This window comes from Rhamphochromis longiceps, linkage group LG8 (assembly GCF_057381845.1).
Source record: "Rhamphochromis longiceps isolate RC_006_pf linkage group LG8, R_longiceps_female_GT1.1, whole genome shotgun sequence".
Lineage (NCBI taxonomy): Eukaryota > Metazoa > Chordata > Actinopteri > Cichliformes > Cichlidae > Rhamphochromis > Rhamphochromis longiceps.
This window is the reverse complement of record NC_140564.1, coordinates 28,144,603-28,168,678: the sequence shown is the minus strand read 5'-3', so window position 1 is coordinate 28,168,678 and position 24,076 is coordinate 28,144,603. Positions and strand designations below refer to the sequence as shown.

The 24,076-nt window shown below is 41.6% G+C and overlaps 1 protein-coding gene across 8 annotated transcripts in view; it reads right to left on the bottom strand.

The window, feature by feature from the left end:
* Window positions 1-24,076, bottom strand: part of sdk2b (sidekick cell adhesion molecule 2b) — a 293,816-nt gene that overhangs the window by 62,822 nt on the left and 206,918 nt on the right. For all 8 annotated transcript variants that reach the window (XM_085416873.1, XM_085416876.1, XM_085416874.1 and 5 more), the window contains exons 2-4: window positions 17,875-18,034; window positions 2,785-2,891; window positions 448-595 (exon numbers count right to left, since the gene is read on the bottom strand). In XM_085416873.1, the coding sequence (XP_085272999.1) occupies window positions 448-595; window positions 2,785-2,891; window positions 17,875-18,034 (415 nt within the window). The remainder of the gene's footprint in view (window positions 1-447; window positions 596-2,784; window positions 2,892-17,874; window positions 18,035-24,076) is intronic.

Sequence of the window (24,076 nt, the reverse complement as noted above, 5' to 3'; positions counted from 1 at the left end):
GCTCCATAGCCCTGTCAGACCATGATTTTGCTGTTGGTTGGCAAGCAAAAACAACAAAATAAAGACAGACAATGGGCAACATTAAGAAAAAGACATAGATAAGGAAATAGAAAAGGGTTTTCTTACAAAATTGAAAAAAAATGTGTAAGACGAGAGATATCCCATTGCACACAGAGTGCTGAAACCGTTTTGTCTTCAGCCCTTGTTCTGTAGAAGAAATTCAAGCTGTCCTTCAGCACAAAATCTAGCAAGATGAAAAACAAACAACAGGTAGGAACAGCTGCTCTCAAACTAAAGCCCTCAAACACCTTCAGGGACAAAGGAAAAAAAAAGGAAAAAAAAAAACAAACCCAAAAAATATTTCTAGAGTCAAACAGAAAAGCCAAATAAGACACAAAAGGCCCAACGAACAAAAAAACAGAAAAACAACAAGAGAAGAAAACTCACATGCGGCTGCTGGGTGGAATCTTGCGCCCATCTCTGAACCAGGTGACTTGTGGCTGAGGGAAGCTGCGAATGCGTGGTGCTGGAATCACAGCACCCTCTCCCTGAGAGACTGACTGGGTACGTTCGCCTTCCTCAAAACTTCCCATAACTAAAGGAAAACACACAATACACAGACAAAAACAAGGGAAGCAAGAGAGAACAAGAGAGTGAGACTGACAGTCGCAGGAACAAATTACTCTTGCTTTCTTCTTCTTTGACTTTTGGTAACCACAGAGCTTTTGTCATCTGCTGTCTATTGTGAAATTTCACACTATAGCTATTTGATGGACAGCAAAGTGTTGTTGCCATGGTTTCCATGGTACATCAAGCAAGGCTAGAAGGAACCGGCACGTAACGACTCACAGAGGGACATCGAGGGACGCTAAATTGACTAATATTCATATCCCGTATCCTCCTGTGTGGATGCATCAAAGGCAATCAATCTTGATCACCCACTAAATTTGTGCATTGCGCAACATAGTAGATGACCAGCTATGCCGCTTCTCTATTATCTCGTAATATATTTCATTTGTTAGAGTATTTTTATTCATCCCTTGCCTCATTATATCTTAAAAGCTGACAAAACGCTGGACTAATATTACCACCTCCCCCCCCCCTTTCCACTCCCGATTTCTAATGGGAATTTATCAACTAGCTGTAAATTCATCTGTTGTGGGTTGTGAAATTCCCCTATGCTGTTACATTAGCAGATGCTGATTGTAAACCTTTACAGGACAACAGTAACAAGTAGACTTTATGTTTTCCTCCTCCAGCACAGTCTGAAACACAGTCACAGCATTATTTTTCTCCAAAGATCATATATTTGCCTCCGTGATTTAAAGGGGAACAATAGGCAGAAATAAATAAAATGTTACATTGAAAACCCAATTATGACACACATTTTGGAGATAATATCTCGGGAACATTCAGGGATGAAGGTGAGGGAGTCTGAACCGAGGATGCTGCGGTGGTTGTGAATCGATGGCAGACTTATTTTTCCTCACTCTCTTTCAAGAGAATAAAAAAAGGTAATCTGGCTTTACGCTGCAGCTGTGGTGCTTAGCTTAAATGAAAATCTGGGAAGTGTGCAAATCCCCCGACTTTGATCTGCAGTTTCAGTGATGTGATGTCCTCCTCCCCTTCTTCCCTAATCTCTAATGCCTCGGCATGTTTCCCTTTCTCTGAGGTGTGTCTCTGCAATTCTAATTGTGCTGCCTCAATAGAATAGTTTCTAGAAGAAATCTCTCCATCTATCCTTCCTTCTTTCTTCTTCTCCCTCTCCCTCCCTTGTCCAGCTCATCCATTCCTTTTGCAGGTGTCCTTAATTCTCCTTTTTTACTCTGCGTCACCATCCATACCACTTCATGAGCAACTGAGAGGGAAGAAGAGAATTATGGAAATGGGAAGTGTTTGGAATAAATAGGAACTGAAATAACAGCAGGGTGGAGGCCAAGAAATAAATAGAAAGCAGTGGTGGCCAGATGACAAAGTCAAGAGAGGGAGGAAGCCGAAACAACAAACAGAACCAGTGATGGACGCCACAAAAAGTCTGTCTCCTGGAGGAGAGGCTTCGGCAACAGTGTGTTTGCCGAATACGAGAAAAGTCGACCCGTGGGACTCAATTTCCTATCACCCTCCCATTTCTTTCTCTTTAGTGGCTGGTTGAGTGCATCGACAGGTACAGCTGTACGTTACTTCCATTCAAATGCGGCTGGAACACAGGGAAGCAAGTGAACCAGGCATACCCTAGTAAAGCACGATAATGGACAAGTTGTGTATATGGGAAGGGGGGGTGGATTTGATGTGACAACACTCCAGACACCTCAGTGGCACGTCTAATAGCTCGTTAACAAGACGAGGGAGCTGAGTGGCCTGAAAACGAATGTGAAAATTTGCAGAAACACTGTGCACGGGAGCTCTATTTTTGCCAAAGAAACAACAGATGTTGTTGACAAAGGAGAGAGAATGAAAAAAGCAGCGGTCATATTGAAATGAAGCAAAGTTAAAAAGAACCATGGCAACAATATCAATCTAATGAGAATGCTGAGTGGAACAGCTGTCTGGGATGATAACACTCTGAATGAGATGCAGGTAGATCTTTTACCCTGCCAGCATCTGTCCCTCCCTAGTCAGTCCTTGATACAAAGGCACCCAAAGATAGCGTGGGCCTACTGTGTACTAAACTGCTGCAGTTAAGCGCACACGCTTTCTCTCGCTTAAATCAGCATGTGTCTATTAGACAGCCGTTTATTCATTCGTTGGATCTGTGCTTCAGCTGCGTCCTGTGTTAATACTTACAGGCCACTTGTACTTCTGTGCGCCTCTGCAGAAGGGCTCCCACCCGATTTCTCACAATGCAGCGGTAAAAGCCAGCATGGGAGCGGTCCAGTGAAGGGATTAGGTACCTTTTAACAAGCACAGAAACACACGAGAAAAAGATTTAAATACTTTTAACTCTTAATAAACTAAAAAAAAAACTAATTAAGACAAAAGTAGAATTCAAAGAAGTTTTTTAATTTATAGGCACGAACAAGCTGAAAAGCATTTGAGTGCGCACACACATTAAATACACAAACTTAAGACTATCTAATAGAAGAACAAGGGCATTGAGGACATCGCAGCTTAGCTGTTGTTTATTCCACCGATAATGATACTTGAGAGGCTAACCCAGCCATCACAGTGAAGCCATCCCTCACACACTTACTTAGACACAGGCACTAAGCTCAGACAGCAAACACCTGCATTAAAATGTCTTTTATGCAAACATACACACACATACACATACACACACACACAGAGACAAACAGAACACCCCCCTGGGACAAAGGTTGAAGCCTCATGTCTTCAGCAGCTGACATTCTCACGATGACCTTGACTTCGGTGTCCAGCTGTGATAGCAGTACTGCCTCAGTGCCAGGTGGCGGCAGAGTGACATGTACTTTTTGCAAGGATAGAAGTGTACACTTAGCACTGTCTTGCTAAGGTGTCTAAGGTTTTGGCTTGAGAAAGGACTGCATTAAAACAGTCCCTGTTTTGTTGCAATTAGACTGCAAAGACACACCTAAAAATGACTTAAATAGTGTGAAATGCTGTCATTCTGTCAGACTCCGCTAGTGTCTCTTTTGGCATCAGTGCCTTGACTCACCACCTGCTGTAATTTCTGAAGCCAACAGATAATGCTCCTCTTTTAATGAGGAACAAAGTACGCATCTGGAAGTTCGTTCAGAAAAGGCTAGTGAGGAGATGATGGTTTGTGTACTAATTTTTTATTTTCAAATTCATTTACAAGTTAGATCACATCCTAACATTAACCCTGCAGGCTGAAAAATGCCGCTTAACCAATGCGTTTAAATATAAAGCCAAAAGGTCCTTTGAAAGCATTGATTTATGACAAGCTGGGAGTGAGAATGGGCAGTTTGATGAAGCCATAAAGAGAAAACAATGACTTTCTATTTATTCAACGCAGGTATAGACCTTTGCTTTTAAAAAGTTTCAAGCACATTGAACTTCTAATTGTGTTCTGTAGAACAAAAAGCTTTTAAATTGATTTGTTAGGGTATCAATTGTTTACCAAGTTGATTACCTGAAAGCTAATAGGTGAATATGTGGTATAGTGGTGGGCATCCCCAGTTTGAGACTAGGAGGAGACACAAATCCACCCTCAAAAGATGAGAAGACAGTGTACTCTTTCTGCCAGACAAATGAGAAGGTTCAGATAGGAAGGGCAACTGGCATAAAATAAAAAACTGTGCCAAATCAAATTTGGGGATCCATCTACCATGGCAGCCCCTTGGGAAAATAAGGGAGCAGCCAAAAAAAACCCTTTTCATTACTTGCAAAGTGATACTTGATTGTGTGCTTGTGTCTTTTCAATATCTGGAAAACACCTGGCTACGTCTGTGAGAGAAAACTTCAATAGCACCAGGATACGAAATGGATTAGGGCAATTCATTTTAGAGATCAGGCACACCTCAAAACGGCAGGTGTCAACGTCCTAAAACCTTCCAATAACTAAAAGAAATGACTGCACTGAGGGAGCTACAAGGAGCGGCCGGCTGTTAAAGTGGTTGCACGGACAGTCTCTAATGGCATGTTACATAGCAGCACAACATGCAGAAGTTGCAAGTTAGCCTACAGCCAGTTGCACATGTTTAATTTGAAAGTCACTCTAGCACAGCACACTCTTGTCAAAATACATACTTGTAGGAGGTGAAACAGTTCCCACTAGGAGCATGTGTGACAGCAAAGCTGTCACATTCCTGCATGATATGTGCTCAGAAATGCTTAGAGCACTGCCAGGCAGATTGTTTGAGAGTAACCTTTAGTAATTGTATGTACTGGTTTCTATAGTAACCACATGCAGTTTGTTTGAAAAGTTTTTTTGTGATTTAACCTTTTGTTTACACAGGGCTTTTTTGTCATGAATCAGTGTTTGGCGAGAACATAAGTGAGACTATTTGTTAAAAAAAGAGCAATTTCATAGTTCAGAAGTGCATTCAACAAGCTGTTTGCAGTGAAGTTGGATGCTCGCAGAAGCAAAACTATAACTGCAAACAAAGCAGTTGTATTTTAGAGGCCATCAAAATAATTATTCCCCTAAAAATGCTCTGTTACATATGCCTAATGGTACCTAAATATCTGAAAAGCATTCATCTGGTCTCTTCTGTAGTTGACTAAAAATGCAAAAAAGAAATATCTATTTTCTAATAGTGTTTTTAAAGCAAGCTAACCAAAAACATACCCTCCTGCATTACACGCACATAAATATATTTAAAAAGTTTCCACATAGAAGTAGGCTAGAATATATTTTTTAAATTTGGTGATTTTGATCATGCTGACAATCAGACTTTAAAGTAGAAACGAGCATCTATTTTGCTTTAGGGTCATTCAGAACAATTTTACTTGATCTACACTGATCAAATATTCACATAGTGAGGAAAAACGAACACCCAAGAAGGAGCTGCTAGAGCAACTTTAGTGTGCCGTCAGTGTAATCTCTCTGAACTAAGTTTCTAATTTGGTGTTTTAAACATGGTGGTCGAGAACACCATCACTCATTCTCATTAAACGACTGAGTCGCATGCTTTGGAAAGTAGAATCTGCAACAGTTTTCCTTTTTCAAATCAGCTTTTTCTATGTCACCAGTCTCTCATGTATGTGTCAGAAAACTTAATTTCACACCACCTTTAACATGCAAGACAACAAATAAGCAGATAGCTGTTGATTTGCTGTTCCACATGAAAAGGAAGAATTAATTCATAGTGCGCATATCTAGAAGAGCATGGTGCTGTGCTCAGGATTCTGGTTTCTGCTAGTTGGATAAAAAAACTCTGCATTCAAATCTCTGCATGTGAATTTCAAAAAACGAGGATGCCATTATCCTGTTGGACAAGGAATCTTCTTAAGTCCTCCATCGGACAGAGTAGAGATCTGTCAGCAACCACTTGGTAATCATTAGTCACAATATAAAAATGTGCATTTCTCCACTGATTGTGAGTGATTGCTGTGTCAAAGTAACAGGGGGTCATTGATTAGAAACTGGTCAATGACCCCCTGGTAACGATCGTTTGCTAGGAAAGACTATGTATTCTGCGACTGGTTGGGGAGCGACTGCTGCAGGTTGCTGGCCGTCCCAAGCATGCGGTATATGGCGCTTGTTTGTGTTGGTTGATGGCAGATTGTTGCGATAGCTAGAGGTCTGCATGGAACGAAACATGAAACTGAGTTTGCAGTGCAACCTAAACTGCAAATGGAAAACTTACCCCTTCAAAATAAAAGCAGCGCCTTGCAACTACAACCAACACAATTCAAAAGATGCAGTTTTTACTTTGAAGATGAAAGTTCTTCATTTCCAGTTTGTGTCTCACTTTTTGAAGTTTCACTAACCACTCACTGTCTAGTTTGCTCTTTGAATTATCCCGATAGCTTGAAAAGGTCCAGAAAGCCGACTCTGTTCTTTAAATGTAGTGCTTTTGAAATTGATATAGTGCCGTAACAACAAATGGCTGGATGTGCTGGAAGGCTTTTAATATCTATAACAAAAAAATGAAGTGGTATCAAACCTCATTACCAGCAGCGCCACTTGGGCCCGAAGGACTAAATGAGTTTTAGCCCAAAGTCTGTTAAGGCTTAATCAACTAATCAGTAGGCTCTATTAATGATGTGTGACTCCTTTCATATGTTCCATCAACTAAATGAATACAATTACGTATATATGCTATGCATAAATGGAAGGGAGAGGAGGTGAATAGATAATGGGATGCCAGCAAAGGAAGACTGTTACAAAAAAAGTGAGCTCGCTCAGTGGTTTGGAGAAGAAGAAGCAGATATCGAGCGAGAAATATCTGACAGGTGGTGTCGTTGCTCGAAGTTTAACCTCACTGAGGCCTAGAGAGAATTCACCCTAGAGCCAGAACCTTCAGGGTGACTTTAGTTAGTATTCTTTCACTTTCTCTCCCTCTCTTTCTCCCTCTTTCACTCTGTCCCTTATATAATGAATACAATTAACCTTTGCAGAGTTGTGCACGTTGGCAGCAGGTTGGGGGAGTCAGCGGGGGCTCGCTGTGTTGGACAGAGATTGATTGATGTTCCTGTGGTCAGCACACTCCGTCAGATCCCCTTTAATTAGCCCCACTCAGGAGAAATGATTAGTTGGAGGAGTGGCAGGGAGACGGATAGAGGGACATGAGAAAAAGGGGAGGACTTGGCATAAAGTGGGTTGGAGATGGAGGAAGGCAGAGAGAACAGAAGGGATGGAAGAATGAAAACAGGTTAGCGAGAGAGGGGGAAAAGATGAAGAGATGGCAGCGGATAACTGGAGAAACTATCATCTTTGATTGTAGGTGGCTGCAGTGCACTCTTTTTTAGAGCGTTCCCATAATAACATCATACCTTCACCAAGGTTAGCTCCAATAACATTCGACTTTAATTGCTAGTTAAACACTAGCATTATAAAACCTCATTCACACACTGCAAGGACACTGTAATTACAGCCTATCTTATCATAAAAGTAAATCATAATAAATTATAAAGCATCATAAATTTATTATGAGCTGGTAATGACACCAACATTTTTCTCTACTAAACACTGCAATTAATTAGAAACCAGATCTGAAAGTGTGTGTGTTGTTGATGCTGTGTCACGTGATGCAAAGATCAGATTTGACTAAAAAACGAAACGAAGCACGATGTGTGACCGCTCACTTATAATGATCTCCCCCCTCATGTTACATTTACAGCTAACAGAAAGGTCTTCAACCTCATATAACAGTTTGATGTCACTTTACTTTTCTTAACGAGTTCACTTAACAGCAACAGGGCATACTTCAACAGCTTGTATATTCAAAAGGGTAGCATACAAACAAAAGCAGTTGCAGTGGATAATTATTAGCTTTGACAGCCTAATTACTTATTTATTCAGGGGATCATGATGGACTGATGTGTGTCATTATTCTAATAGGATGATTATATGCTTATAGTGTGTTTACCGTGTGCTTGAAATATCCATCACAGAAAGCGACACGTGAAAGCAACATTGACAGAAAATCAAAGATACTTGTTTATAGCTCTGAAATGCTCCACCGCATGTGTAATGTCTCTGAAAAGAGATCAATACTCTTTGAGATCAACTATATATTTTTAAGGACATTCCATTTAAAGATGCACTGGATCATATAAGAAATGTTTTCTTGGTTAAATGTTTCTCAGTTTCTTCTTAATTCCTAACACATCCACTACATCACAGGTAACTGGGACTTCTCATTTAAGCTACTGGAAATAAATAGATTCTTTAGAGGTCCACAGAGGATAGCTTCTTCTATTCTTTAGGATGACGCAGAGGGATAAGTGTCCAAAGGAGACAGTATACTCAAACTAATACTATTTTAAGATCATTTTATCTTACAATTTCCGCCCTATAATGTCTGAAAAAGCCAGTTTCCTTTTCTATGCATTCATCAAAGCTGTGAAATAGTCGCGAAGGCCAGAACATATTATGTTGCAAATATACGACAAACAAAAGCCTGCATACTTGTACAAAGGATGAAATTGGTAAAGGATACTGAAACATTCTTGAATTAAGAACTATTTATATCAGAACTTAAAAGACTACAATAGTAAAAATACTTTGTAAACTATATAAACATGATAAAGTGAGGCTACTTCCTGTTTAATTTGGAGATTCAGTGTAATTATTCGTATAACGTGATGGCCTTGCACATCCATACAGTACAGTATGGATGTGCTTCTACAGTAGAGAAGCAGCCATACCAGCCAGCAGCACAGTGACACACACGCATGAACAAATGCTGGATATTGTGCAAAATAAAACAGTGTCTTCTTCTCCTGTTGTCTCACTTGCACTTGAGACTCACTCACTCTGCTCAGCCATAGAAAACAAGAAGTGAGTGCGTGCAAGGGAGGAGAGAGAAAGGTACAATCTATTGTATCTAGGGGCTGTGGCTGAGAATGCCAGAGAGATAGAAAATGGACATTTCTAGTTATAGCCAGAAATCCATTAAGGTCATCCAGAGAGAGATGCTGCCTGGCTGACTGTATTCAATGCGTGCCCATCCCTAACATGATGGGATTCAAGTACTGACCTAAGGTACTGCAACTCTTTCTCCTTAGCACGGATAAAGGTTAGCCGAACATTAGCAAATAAACAAGGATAACAATGCGTTCAACCAATCAGCTTAATAATACATGTGGATTTATTTGACCTGTATATTGAAAAATTCAGTTATGTCTCACGCTGGTCAAGTCTGCATACTAATTCTTCTTTTTCTTATTGTTATTGTTACATGAAAGGATACTTTCATTTAATCCAGTGAAGTAGCTTTGGATTTTCTGTTTTGTTGTTTTGCTTTTATTTGATGTCTTTTATTCACAGGGCCTTAAAGCACAGAAATCCAAGCATATAAAAGAAACGCATACAGATTAAGTAGAGAGTGCCACGGACCCGCTAAATAAAAACTATTTATTTAGATCTGATGTGACTCGCTAGAACAATTGTGTGTGACAATTGGAAAGAGCGACAGTGGAAGGAGCAAGGATATGTGGGATGTGTCAAAGAAAACAACACACTGGGGAAATGGGAAATGAAAATGACAGTGAGCGAATGGGCAAATTTGAATCTCAAGGTCTTATTATTTGCTGCTGTGCTTTATTCCTCATGCAATTTCATTTTCCACATGCACACTTTGACCCACCTCCTGTTCTACATGCATTCACATTTGTTTTGGCACATGGAGACGGGAACAAAAGGAATCTTCAATTTGTCTGATTTTCAACAGGGTTTTTTCACATTTCGTGCGATAAATTGCTGTTTAATGACAGTAAAAAGGCAGAGCACACACAAACCATGACTTGGATCCTACTCTTGTGTCTGTTATATATGTACTCATTACAGAAACAAATAAAAACAATTTTCATAATTACCACCGCTGTTAATTTAGGGCAGCTGTCGTATGAACCTCTCATTGGGTGGTGGTCACTGTAGCTGGAGACAGATGGCACTTTCCCAACAGGACAGTAAACTGACACACTTTATCTGGTCTTAAGTTTGGATATAATTTATTTAATAACTCAATAACTAATCTTAGGCACAATGATGTTTGTGGCTTCCTCTAAATATTTGTTGGTGTGTGAAGAAAAGGCAGTTTTTTCCACCAGCTTTTCCTTCATCTTCATCCAGTTGGCATGCTTGTCATCTCTTCTCGCTTTTCCCCCAGACATTGAAAAACATTGTACTGAACTTGTTTTAATTTGTTCAGAGCTAACATGAAATGATATCTGCTTAAAAGAGAAAAAATGTGGATGCTTAGTGGTATTTCATCTATGTATGGATTAAAGTAAGACAAGACGAACAAAGGGAATGCAGGAGAGCCCAGTGTGAAGTGTGAAGAGGGGCGTCTGGGTGAGGGTTGAGTTTTTAGGAAATACGTACATGCAGTGTTTAAAAATCTGCACATATCTGTCTACATCTAGCTTCCGGCACATTCTTGATTTGCCAAAAACACGGATATACAATATTACCGTCCCATTTCTGAAGGCGCACCCACATTTTACAAAGATGAATCATTATTGCAAAGAGTGAAGTGACATTCTATCAAGCTAGCTGTCAAACGCTAATCTCATTTTCTATTTATTCTTTTCTTTCCTGATTGTGAAATGCCAGATTTGAAGAGCAAAGCACCTATTATGCAGAAGATCATAGAGATGAAAAGTCAATCAACACGAACTCGTCACGCTGCGACTGCGATGTCTTTTGTACCATTTTTTATGTATTTATTTGTTTCATATTTTGTGGTGAGGGAGTCTTGATTAGACATATCCATACCCCCGTTTGTGCCCGTACAGAGGTTTCTCCTGGAGATCTGTGGTTGAAGATTACAGTCATTTACTCTTAGTTTTCTGCCTTTTCCTTTGGATTCACAGATTTCTCTGCTCATTTACTGATGCAGTTGTAATTTGAAATGTCATTCTTAAAGTTATTAACCATTTGCCTGATCTTTCAGAAAAAAACGTATCCTCTCTGGAATGCTATTTTCAAATTATTATAACTGAAACAAACAACTACTATATTCCCTTCTGCCTTTGTAAAACCCTTTAAGACTTATTTATTTACTTTTGTCTTTCAATCTAATTAGAGTAAGAAGCAAAAGTTTACTATTCTCGGAAGCAGAGGCCACACTCCACCAACCCAGCCAAGAACCAATTGACAAACAAAAATGCCTCTTGAGGGCCGATTAATAATTAACTCTCTTAATTAAGTTTCTAGGTTAATTGGCAGCAAAAAGACTGGTGGAGTGCCAGGTAATCACCCCTGAGGTTTTGGTCACGTGACAGGAAGCTGTGGTGCTATTCTGTGTATTTATAGATCTATTGATTTGCTGAAGCATTGTGTGCAGGAGACTTATCTGCCTAATAGGATCAAAAATTCTTAATTGTATTGGATATAATCTTCATCCTTCCTAAGTTCAATTGTAATCTGGTGATAAGGCTATTAAATGATTTTTTTTAGGAACAAAGAAAGCAGCACGCGAGCCAGAATGTGTGAATATCTGCGTGTGGCAATTGGATATTGTATAGATGAAGTTTCCGTCATGTGGCATTTGTCAGTGCTGATCCTGGTCTCTCTAAAAGTCAGCCACTTGCTTAACTCTTCCACGCACACACCTACATGTTGAATTATAATGCTCACGCAGAGTTTTCAGCATTGATTGGTTGCCAGAGGACACAAGGTCAAGTCACATGGTGTCAATATTTAAAGCAGCGCCCAGCACTGGGGACCTCTGCCATAACCTCATTAATATGGGGGTCTGTTCTGCTGAAATACTCTGCTGGCGGAAAGAAAGGCCGACTTGAGGAATAAGGAGGAGTGCGTACCGACATATAAACAACACGAGCGCCACGGTTTTGCATTAAGAGAGGTGCTGATATATATGAAGAAATTATACAATGGACACAAAACCTCAAGAAAAAGGCATGCGTACTTAAAACTAACATCCACAAACTCTTGAAAGTATATAGCAGGGCACTCGGTCTTCAGTTAAAATGGTATTTAGATTTTTTAAGTACTCAGCTACTCATATGGACTCTAGATCCTTATAAAGGTCCTTTTATTATTTGTTTGCATGTTGCATTTAGCCTATGCAAGATTCACGTTCTTTTTCGCAGTGTACTTTATTTTATTACTAGCAGGACGTTGGTAAAGCACAGATGGTCTAAGCGCATGACAGCAATTTGAGGGTATTTTTGATTAGTCTCTTTTTTATATCTATTTGTAAAGCCAAACAATCCTGAATGGGATAATTGCATGGCTTTAACAGTCCTTTTATATGATATACACACTGACATAGACATAACCTTGTCCAGCCTTGTGCCTGAGTACTTGTTTAATCACCCATAGCGTCACTCAATCACTCTCCCAATAACACAGTCAAAGTGGCCCAAAGCTTCCAACAGCAGTGGTTTTCTCAGGTACAGTCCATTCTCATCAATTCCTCCAGCAGCTGTGTGTCTCACTTCTGCCCTTCCTGCTCTGCTGTTCTCACTCTGGTCTCATCTGTCTCCAGAGATTATACCAAGAAAGCGTTTCCATCAACAACCCTGATGTTGCTTCTATGTTCAGCCACTGTTGTTTTCACATTCGTTCTCTTTTTCACACGTGAACACAACAGTTCAGCTAAGATCTGCTGCGCGTCAGCAAGCTTTCTATCAATCGTCCGGCGCTTCATTTGTACTGCTGTCTGCACACATACATGTACATGCGCACGGAAACGCTCGGTGGAGGCACACTGCTCTCTGAGATAAGAGCAATGTTTGCCTCGTGATTGGGATCTTCCAGTTACCATTAAAGACGGTTTATCTCCTGCACTAACCCTCATTCACGTCTTTCGCTTGTTTGCAGCCTCTCCAGAGGGAGAGACAGAGAGTGATGGAGGTCACGGAGGCACGAGGGAGAGGGGGGGGGGGGGGGGTTAGAGGCAATAAAAGAAAAGAAGCAAGAATAAGCCATTTCTTTATTTATAATGCACTAATGTTTGATGGATTATGACCAGGATTAATTAAAAATGCATATGCAGAGTACCACACTGCCCTACTGAATTTGAGAATTACCACAGCAGTGTTGGAAATGAAATAAAGATGTGCTTTTAGAGCCATAATATTACACTGATTCAATTTAAATTTAAAATAAGTTTGATTTTAAAAAATATTTTCATCAAACAAGCATTAAACACCTATCTAACTGGAATAGGGTGCAGAAGATGTTCTTACATAGCCCATGCTTCTTCTCTGTAGCATCAGAATAATCAAGTAAGGCTACCTGTGGCTACAAGACCAGGTCCCTTTGAAGGATTTTTTTTAGGTCAAATTCAAACCATCCCTCAAGCAAGAGAGTTCAAGTATTGTGGGATTTTATTCACGAGTGGTGGGAAGACGGAACGTGAGCTTGACTGGGAGATTAGTGTGGCGTCAGCGATAATGCAGGCATTGTACCGGACTGTCGTGGTGAGGAGAGAGCAGAGCTGAAAGGTGCAGCTTTTGATTTACCAGTCCATCTGCATCCCGGTTCTCACCTATGCTCATGAAAAATGGGTAACAACTGAAAAACTAGTGGTTGAAATCCAGATCTTGGAGTAGAGCTGCTACTCCTGTGTGTCCTGTGGGTACGCCCGGCTGGCAGGAGAACACAGGGTAGACCCAGACCACAATGGAGAGATCTCATCTAGCCTGGGAACACTCTGGGATCCCCCAAGGAGGAGCTACAAAGTTTGTCTGGGGAGAAGGACATCTGGAATAACCTGCTTAACGTGCTGACACTGTGAACTGACTTCGGATTACCAGAAAACGATAGATTGATAGATAGATTCAAATCAAAATATCACATGTGTCATGTACGTTAAAAGAGTAAGGTCTCAGTCACACTGACCTAGAGGACGATCGACAACCTTTGTATTTACCAGCCAGTTGGAGCTGGCTGTCAGAGGTGAAACGAGTTTGTAAAGAGGGTGTTGCACCAAAAACCTTCCTGTACTCACCTGTAGTTTTCATGGAAGATGCCAACTTGTCTGCAAACACTTGCCATTTATACTCTGAGCTATAGTGAAACTGTGAAAAGTTCACTGCAAACTGGAAGTGGACATTGTTTGCTTTCACAGTAAAAGTTACAACCTTTTGAAAAGTTGTGCCTGACTGCTGCAACCAGCACATTTTACTTTTAGTGCAAACAGACTCCATTTCCAGGTTGTGTCACAATTTTTCACAGTTTCACTTCCTCTTGGTGTGTACTCAAACTCAAAACCTCAAAGGAGGTTTGTGCGCATGCGCCAACCAGCGTGCAGCCTGTTACAGTCGCTCCTGCTTTTCTCTTAGTTTAGCTCTTTTTTCTTACGTATTCTTTTTTTTTTCTGACTTGTATTTTCCTCCGTTTTCTATCTCTTACTCAATCATGTGGATTGAGAGAGTTTTTGTTCTTCTGGTGGCCGTGGAACTGTTACTTTTATCATGGAACGGGACCGCGGCACATCTCCTACACGCACGGACTGTTTACTCCAGAGATCAGCTGATCGCCCTGATGCCGGCCGGCTCGCTGGCCAGGCCCGCAGAAGTGCCCGCAGAAGTACCAGCTGAAATTTGGAGGAAAACACATCGGGGATGCAGAGGTCAAGGACAGAAGAGAAGAAAAAAGGTGACGGTGAGACAGCGGAGGCTCGAAGCGAGGAGGAGGTTTAAACCGTGTCTGCCGTCTATCGTGATGGGAAATGTGCGATCGTTGGCAATTAAAATCGACGAGCTCTCAGCACTGGTACGGAGTCAGAGGGAATACCGAGAGTGTAGCCTGATGTGTTTCACCGAATCATGGCTGCACCAGGTCATTCCCGATGAGAATGCTTCCGTGGAAGGCTTCCACACTGTTCGGGCGGACAGGGACAGCATCGCTAGCGGTAAGCGTAAAGGAGGTGGGCTTGCTGTTTTAGTTAACAACCGGTGGTGTAACCCTGCCAACATAACAATCAAAGAAAGGATTTGTTGCCCGGACACTGAACTGTGTGCTGTTGGACTCAGGCCGTATTATTTACCCAGGGAATTCTCTCACGTCATCTTGGTGGCTGTTTATGTACCCCCCTCTGCTAACCCCACAGCTGCATGTGACACTATCCACTCTGCCATAGCTCGGCTACAGACTCAGCACCCGAGTGCCTTTATTGTGATCTCGGGTGACTTCAACCATGTATCACTGGACAATACACTACCAACATTCAAACAATATGTGGACTGTCCCACCAGGGGAGAGAAAACTTTAGACTTACTGTATGCTAACGTCAAGGATGCATACAGCTCCTCCTCCCTCCCCCCACTTGGTAGGTCAGATCATAACCTGATTCACCTCACCCCCCGCTATGTGCCAATTGTGAGGAGGGAACCTGTGACCACCAGGACTGTTAGGAGGTGGTCAGAGGAGGCAATAGCGGAACTACAGGGCTGTTTCGAGGTGACCGACTGGGAAACACTCTGTGAGCCTCACGCCGAGGACATCAATGGGCTTACTGAGTGTATCACAGGCTACATAACTTTCTGCACCGACTCCATTGTTCCAGCTCAGACTGTTCATTGTTACCCAAATAACAAGCCGTGGGTGACTAAGGACATCAAAGCCCTCCTCAACAACAAGAAGAGGGCTTTCAGAGGGGGCAACAAAGAGGAGGTGAGGAAGGTCCAGGTGTTACTAAAGGACAAGATCAGAGAGGCTAAGGACAATTACAGGAGGAAGCTGGAGTGGAAACTCCAGCAGAACAGCATGAGAGAGGTGTGGAGGGGCATGAAGACCATCACTGGATTCAGGCCAACCAACAGCAGGGGAGCTGAGGGAGGTGAGAATAGAGCCGACGAGTTGAATCTGTTTTTCAATAGATTTGACACCACAGTGTCTGCTCCCACCCCCACAACCTCACCTGCAGTCAGCCTGGAATCCAGAGCCACACCACTGTGCCAGCCTCTCTCTTCACATGTTGCCTCCTGTGAGATTCCTGACACCCCTCCCCCACCCATCACCTTCACTCAATACCAGGTTGAGATGCAAATGAGGAGACTTCACTCAGGCAAGTCTGCTGGACCAGACGGAGTGAGTCCCCTTGTCCTCAAGACCTGTGCCCCCCAGCTGTGTGGAGTCTTTCATAAACTGTTTATGCTGAGTCTGAGTCTGCAGAGGGTCCCGGTGATGTGGAAGACATCATGCCTCGTCCCTGTACCAAAGACGCCTCGTCCCAGTGGCCCCCAGGATTACAGGCCCGTGGCACTGACCTCCCACATCATGAAGACCCTGGAAAGGCTCATCCTGGACCAGCTGCGACCCATAGTAAGACCACATCTGGATCCCCTTCAGTTCGCTTATCAGCCTCGTCTCGGAACAGAGGACGCCATCATCTACCTGCTCAATCGTGTCTACACCCATCTGGACCAGCCGGCGAGCACTGTGAGGGTCATGTTTTTTGACTTTTCCAGTGCTTTCAACACCATCAGGCCGACCCTCCTGGGTGATAAGTTAGCAGCGATGCAGGTGGATGCTTCTCTGGTGTCCTGGATTGTTGATTACCTGACAGGAAGACCACAATATGTACGTCTCCCACAGTGTGTGTCTGACAAGGTGATTAGCAACACAGGGGCACCACAGGGGACTGTCCTCTCCCCCTTCCTCTTCACCCTCTACACCACAGACTTCAGCCACTGCACAGAGACCTGCCATCTTCAGAAGTTTTCTGATGACTCTGCGGTGGTTGGATGCATCAGCAGGGATGATGAGACAGAGTACCGGGCTGTGGTCGACTCCTTTGTCACGTGGTGTGAGCAGAATCATCTGCAGCTCAACGTGGCAAAGACCAAGGAACTGATCGTGGACTTCAGGAAGACCAGGAAACACTTGACCCCTGTTTCAATCCAGGGGGTCAGTGTTGACATTGTGGAGGACTATAAATACCTTGGAGTACACATTGACAATAAACTGGACTGGGCTAAAAACACCACAGCACTTTACAGGAAGGGCCAGAGTCGTCTCTATTTTTTGAGGCGACTGAGGTCCTTCAACATCTGCCAGAAAATGCTGAGGATTTTCTATGAGTCTGTGGTGGCCAGTGCGATCCTCTATGCTGTTGCATGCTGGGGGAGCAGGCTGAGGGTCGCAGATGCCAACAGACTTAATAAACTGATCCGTAAGGCCAGCAATGTTGTGGGGATGGAGCTGGACTCCCTCAAGGTGGTGTCGGAGAGGCGGATGCTGTCCAAGATAAAGACAATGTTGGATAACACCTCCCACCCACTCCATGACATGTTGGTCAGTCACAGGAGCACGTTCAGTGAGAGACTGAGATTACCGAAAAGCACCACTGAACGACACAGGAAATCATTCCTGCCTGTGGCCATCTCCCTGTACAACGCATCCACTTAACACACTGTTTGCTGCTACAACTACACATGTTTCTTTTCCAAATATTTATTTATAAGTGACTTATGTATGTATGTATGTATATATATGTATATATTGTACTATTCTTAGTTAGCATATTGTCTGTCTTGTCTTAATGTTGGTTTAAAATGGAGCACTGTAACAAAAAATAATTTCCCCCAGGGATCAATAAAGTATTCTGATTCTGATTCTGATTCAGTGCAACACCGTGCACCTCTTTCCAATCAATTTCACGCTAGCGTGAATTAGCGACCAGTGGCTACCAGGGGTCAATGACTAATCTCTGCTCCTGACTGAATGGGACTTTCATAGTTTATCTCTTACAGTAGGCCTGTAGCTAATGGCAAAAAGGTAAATACTAATCCTAATTTCACCAAATATACACATGACTAGTTAGTTACAGTTCATCAGCCTGTGCTCACCTGTACTCCAGTGAAAAGCGTGTTAATTCTGTGCTATTGTGGATCCATTTAAACTCTAGTGGCCAGCTTCCCTCCGCCATGCAGGTCAGCACCAGCCTGTTACGTTCCAGATGGAGCTGGCTACGCACTGGCTCTGTCTTGAAGTAGGGAGGCACGTCATCTGTAAAGACAAATGTTTGGAATTAAAGTCTTTCAATTTCCTAAAACCAGTTAATGGGAAACAAACAGTGAACAATGCAAACTCTTAAATGTCACACACACACAAATACAGGGACAAAAGAATGTCAGGAAAACGGAGTTCTTCAGATAAGATAGAAGGAATCACATTAACTTTGATAATGTAAGCACAGACAAGAAGCAAGCACAGAGTCCTCGGAAACTTTTCAAATACACTTAAACAGGGAGCCAAATGTAACTGATGCTTACATCTCTCTGACTGTTACGGATTGTCTATGGTCAGATGCTGGGATTTCATTTAAGACAAAGTAAACTGTGTTGCATTTATTTATCACTGGCATCTAAACACACTCCAGATGGAAAACCCTCTGTGAATGTGTCCCATTCGGAGCTACCTAATCTGATACGATGCACTGTTGTCTGCTGTGGGTGATTTTGACTTGCTCTTAATGTCTCAGAGAAGTCTGACTAACCGCGAAGAGGAAGCAAAAGCATCAAGTCATGAAGGATTGATCCTGCATCTCCTGCTCTATGCACTTGTGTGTCAGTAGCTCATTGGCACAGTGCAGTACCTTCCTCCGAGCTAGACAGAGCAGACAGGAGAGGAGTAAAGCCAAGGAGGAGGCATGAAATCCTTTCATCATTTGTTCGCCTCCACTCTGTATCGCTCTGTTTTTCGCTCCTTCTGTGTTTCCTGAACACGCTCTGTTGAGTGTGACGGAATGGATTGAGGAAGACCGGCGAGAAGCTCTCTGTAGGGTGGTGCCTATAGTGAACGTCGCAATAGACACACAGTGATTTTTATATCTCAATCAAGAAGCTGCACAGCAAAACTGTCAAGGTCTCTCGTGGCTCTAATATCTCACCCTTAATAAATGATGCAAAAATGGACCGCTTACTTGATGATCATTGTAAATATAGAACACATTAATTGGATGGTTGGATAATATAATTATCAAATTGACTGATAATCAGGCATTGAAATTAAACTGTCAAAATGATCTATAGTGCTGATATTTTGTTCCTCTATTCTGGCTCAACAAATCCACTGGAGGTAGACTGATAAGAGTGAAGGAATGGTGAGAAAAATAGGGGATGAAAGTCAAACAGTGGAAGCCTAAAGATGATTTACAGGCATTTCACTTAAAATTACAGACTTGGATTAAATACTAAAGATTCTTCTTTACACTAAATGTATGTATGTTACAGTAGCTGATCATGGACGGACATAATATAGTTTGCATTTGCATCTAGTTTTTTTTTTGTTCCTATATTCACAGATAGAAGTTGAGTGGGACCCTTACAGAAGCCCTTACAGTAAAATGCAACACAGATGAGCAGCGCTGCTAAAAACAAACTTCTGTCCACAAGATCAAGACTTCAGGCAGTGCAGTATAGCCTGAAATCCAGACTACAGACCAAAGCTGCTGTGATACATGTAGAATCTGGATTAGCAATTTATTGTCCTTCACAAAAAAAACCCTGCTTATTTTACTCATCATAAATAGATTTCCAGACCTTCAAGGTTTTTCTTTGTTTTTCAAGGTTCTTAATTTTTTTTAAACACGTAGATCACATCAGAATTCAAAATGAGAAATTTCACAAGTTTGAAACATCTGATACTGTTGTCTTTAAACTACCCGACACAACATTTAATTAATTTACAACTTAATTAATGATTACGTTCCACTTTTTATTAAGCACACAGTCTCCCAACAGGTTTGCATATCCTAAAAATATCAGAGAGTCAAATAAGCACCTTATTTATTTTACTGCATTTTAGCTGAGGAGCTCGTGAATGCACAGCCACGTGTATTCTCCAGACAAGTTACGAAAGAGCCAGATGACTAATCATGTCATTCCAGAGAAATATAAAGCAGATTTAATTACTATGTTAAATTATGTTGAAGAACTTTCTGAAATACCTCTGTCGTCAAGAACCAAGGTGATAGACTGAGGCAGATACAAAGTTACATAACGAAGAACATCAAGAAAAATGATAAGGGAATGAATGGTAGTTGTTGGAAGTTCAAAAGTGCAAAAACACACTTCAGTGATTCAATAATGAATATTCATAAATTCTTGATGCATATTTATCAACAGCTTTTGGTTTGACTTCTCACTTGATAACCTGAGTATTGTGCTAGGCTGACATGCATAAATATTTATAACACATATAAGAAGACATAGGAGACTCAGCAAGCTAACACACAGCATTTATCTGCTAAATTCGGCTCACATCACCACTGAGCATTTTCAGAAGTGAGCCTTTTCCGTTCTGTTAAAATCTGATCCCTTAATCTAGTCAAACACGAAGAAAGCCACCATACAGCAGGGGCACATAAAGTTCAGTCAAACCATAGACACAGCTAACAGAAAGTCACAGTGGGAAGTCTTTGTCAGTGTAAAGACAGAATACACAATGAACGAAAAGAAAAATGAACACTTAGGTTAAGTGATATAAGACAAAAAATGAGTGAATGATCTATAAGCGATGAGGATGGCAGACAGAGGGCTTAACAGATGCAAAAAAAAAAAAGAGATAAAATGTAAAATAGACTCTAAGCTGCCTTTAGAGTTGGAGTGCCAGGGCCTCTCCAGTGAGGGTTAATGCTATGCCTGACACTGGAGGAGATAGTTTGAGAATGAGGGTGATTGAGACATACAATAGTTATTTGAGATGGCCGAGACTAATCGTTCCCTCGCGATGCACGCTTTGGTTTTATCTTCGAGGGACAGATAAAAAGAGCATGAGGTGAGAGGAAGCAGGGAAAGAGACAAGAGGAAGCAATGCCGTCAAAAAGAGGGAAGAAAGGGGGTGGGGGGCACATGCAAATGAAAGGCAACCACTGTATCACGCAGAAACACATATCCATTCAAGCACAGGGCAGTGTGAGGCCAAAGAAAACACTGATCACTGATGATATCTCCAGTAGCTCCTCTCATTAGGACGTCCATAAGAGCTCATCAGTGTTATCTAACAGTAAAATCAGCACATGCAGTGCCAGTATAAGCACTCTAGGAGTATAATAACTTAGGCCCAGAAGTAATTAATATTTTTTTGTTAACAATTAGTGATCAAAACATTGCATACAACATGACCCCATGTAAAAAAAAAATCAACAAATAAAATGTTTTATGTTAATAAGAACTCTGAGTTTTATCTGAACTGGTGTTTTGGTGGGTCTCCAGGCTTAAATGTAGAACGCAAATAAAGGTCAATTGTATTTCTCAATAAAACACACAAATGTTGCCATCTATAATAAAAACAGTCCTGTCTTAAAATGCATATCTTTCTCATATGAATATGAAACGTGTTTTAATTGTGCTTTCTGCATAATAATTACAACAAAAGTGGGATCACGAGGGGAATAATGTAATAAGCAATACACGGCTCATATCTTTTTGAGTGGAAAGCAGGAATGCAGTCCTCCCCTACCGGTGACCCGGAGTAACTATAGCAACAATTTCCTGACACTTTAATATTGTAAACACATACATGTGACAGGATTTAATGATGCTTTTTAAACAAATAATCAATGCTTTTTCTCAGAGGAAATGATTTTCACACAACTACAGGAAGTATAAATGTGCAGCATGTTGCTATCACTTTGTGAGACAAAGATGAGACCTGAAGTATCGAGATTTTAATGACACACCACCCACTTGAGATCTTGCTATTACAGTTCATACTGTACACAGCTATTAGCGCAGATAAAAAGGCTTAGAAAACACATTGGATGGTCTGTCTCATGCCACCAGTAAGCTCTTATACACTTCCAATTAGTGTGAACAGTGCTACAAATGAACTCGCAGACAGACTAGACCCAACTTAAGTTTCCACTATTCGGCTGCATGCTTCCTGTAAAATACAAAGGATTACTGGGTGTTAGAGACCCCCTCGTTTGCATACAGCAAAGTCCATGCCAGGAGATGCTCCCTGGGGCCATGCCAGCTCAAAGCACTGTGTGTGTGTGTGTGTGTGTGTGTGTGTATATAATTGTGTGTGCATGCAAAGGTGAAGGGTAGTGTGTCAAATGCAGACTCAAAACAGAGTCTGCAGCACAGTCAATTAAATCGGCTCTCTCATTAATGAAAACGGTGCCAGGTACAAATGCCTGCCCTGGGGTGAGAATTCATAATTTAGGAGATTTAAATTTTAAAAACAAGACCTATAGTCAGGAATATTTCTCCTATTTCACTCCAAATACCTTTGGCTAGCTTAAAAAGGTCAAAACACCATTTTAAGTCGGTTTATTTATAAGACACATAAAATAAAGGTGCTTTGTGGAGCAATGTGAAATACAGGACATGATTTAAACGGACATAAATAAGAAGTAAATGAATTAATAAGACCATCGACCATCTGATTACATCAGAAAATATGATTTTGTGAATTTGATGCTGCACATGTAACATCTAATTTTTTAAAGAGCAGTCTGTAGGTGCTAATGCCACACATATAAAATACTTATACTTTACTTATACATAATGCATAACATGTATGAAAATATTCTGAAGGTTGTAATTGTGACACAAACATATTCTTTCTGCACAAGTCTGCAACTTTTAAACTTTATCTGCTCACTGTTGCTTTCTGGCAATGTGATTTCTTTTTTCCAGATCACTGACGCACTCGCCTTCAGCATAATGTGTCCATGACATCCATAGGCAGAGTTCTTTCTGGATCATTATTATTATTATTATTATTATTTCAAATGGCTGTGAAATACACACAGAAATAAAGGTAAAGCAGGTACCTGTGTCCATTTTCAAGGAAAAATATCCTCGTGAAAGCACATCATTTGAATAGATGCAAGTCCGTGTCAATACAGCTCAGCGGCTTTACAGATGACATTTATTTTTTCAGATTTTTTGTGGCCAGTGCAAAACGGAGCAGTGAATTTCCACAGATAACGAAGTACTTTCCAGCTCCCAGAAGGCTGTGGTGCTGCAGTGGCAGCCATGAGTAGCAACCTCCCTCCTAGCTCAATCCTCAGGGGCTCAACGCTGCCGGACACAGCATACATATTTCAGCTGCAGCCTGGGGGCCCCACACATAGAGACAAACTCATGCACTCACGCACAGGTGCTTGATTATAGCTTTTACAGTCCATTTTCATAAACCTACTGCTACACGTTGATTTATAATGTGGAACGAATGTGAGTTTGGAGGTGTCTAGCGTTCGTATGTATCTGTCCACATGTGATTTGTTTGTTTCTAAATGATGTGTGCATGTGTAGGTGCGTGTTTTTGTGTGTGTGTGTGTGTGTGTGTGTGTGTCCCACCGTGTGTGCATGCCATTCTTTCATGGCAGGTGTCAAAATGTGTTTGTGATGCTGATGAGGATGGAAGTTTGCTGGTGGTCTAACTGAGCTGCTAATGGTCCCGCTGGGTGTGAAAATCTGTTCTACTGTCTAATTTTATTTAGCACACTGCTCTGGCCCTCTTGCTCAGTGTGTGTGTGTGTGTGTGTGTGTGTGTGTGTGTGTGTGTGTGTGTGTGTGTGTGTCCGTGTGCACTCTGGAAGGGAAATGATCCAGATTGTGCCAGTGAATGTATGTCTGTACGAAACTGCATATTTTGAATGTGTGTGTGTCTGTGTGTGTATGTGCGTGTATGTGTGTGCGTGAGAGACACAGAGAGAGAACGAAAGGAAGATTTGGCAGGCGTGTGTGGTTGTGCTGACTGATATTTTGCTCATCCCTGAGAGACACTCAAATCCAGTCCAGCTGCTGGTTTCCACTAGCCTGTGTCCACACAGTTACACATACTGTACACAAATTCACAATACAAAGCCAGTGAGCAGCTCACTGTTCTGTTCATATGCACATACATAGCATGTCCATACTACATAAAGGAGACACATCTTACTTTAGCACAAAGCTTCACTATTTTATTGTTGGCTCCCTTTTTGTTTCATTCATGGTTCAGTGACGCCTCCTCCTCTTTGCCTGTAGAACTGCATTTCCCAGGAGACCACCCTGCCAGCCAATAATCTCTACTCTTGCTGGTCTGCTCTCC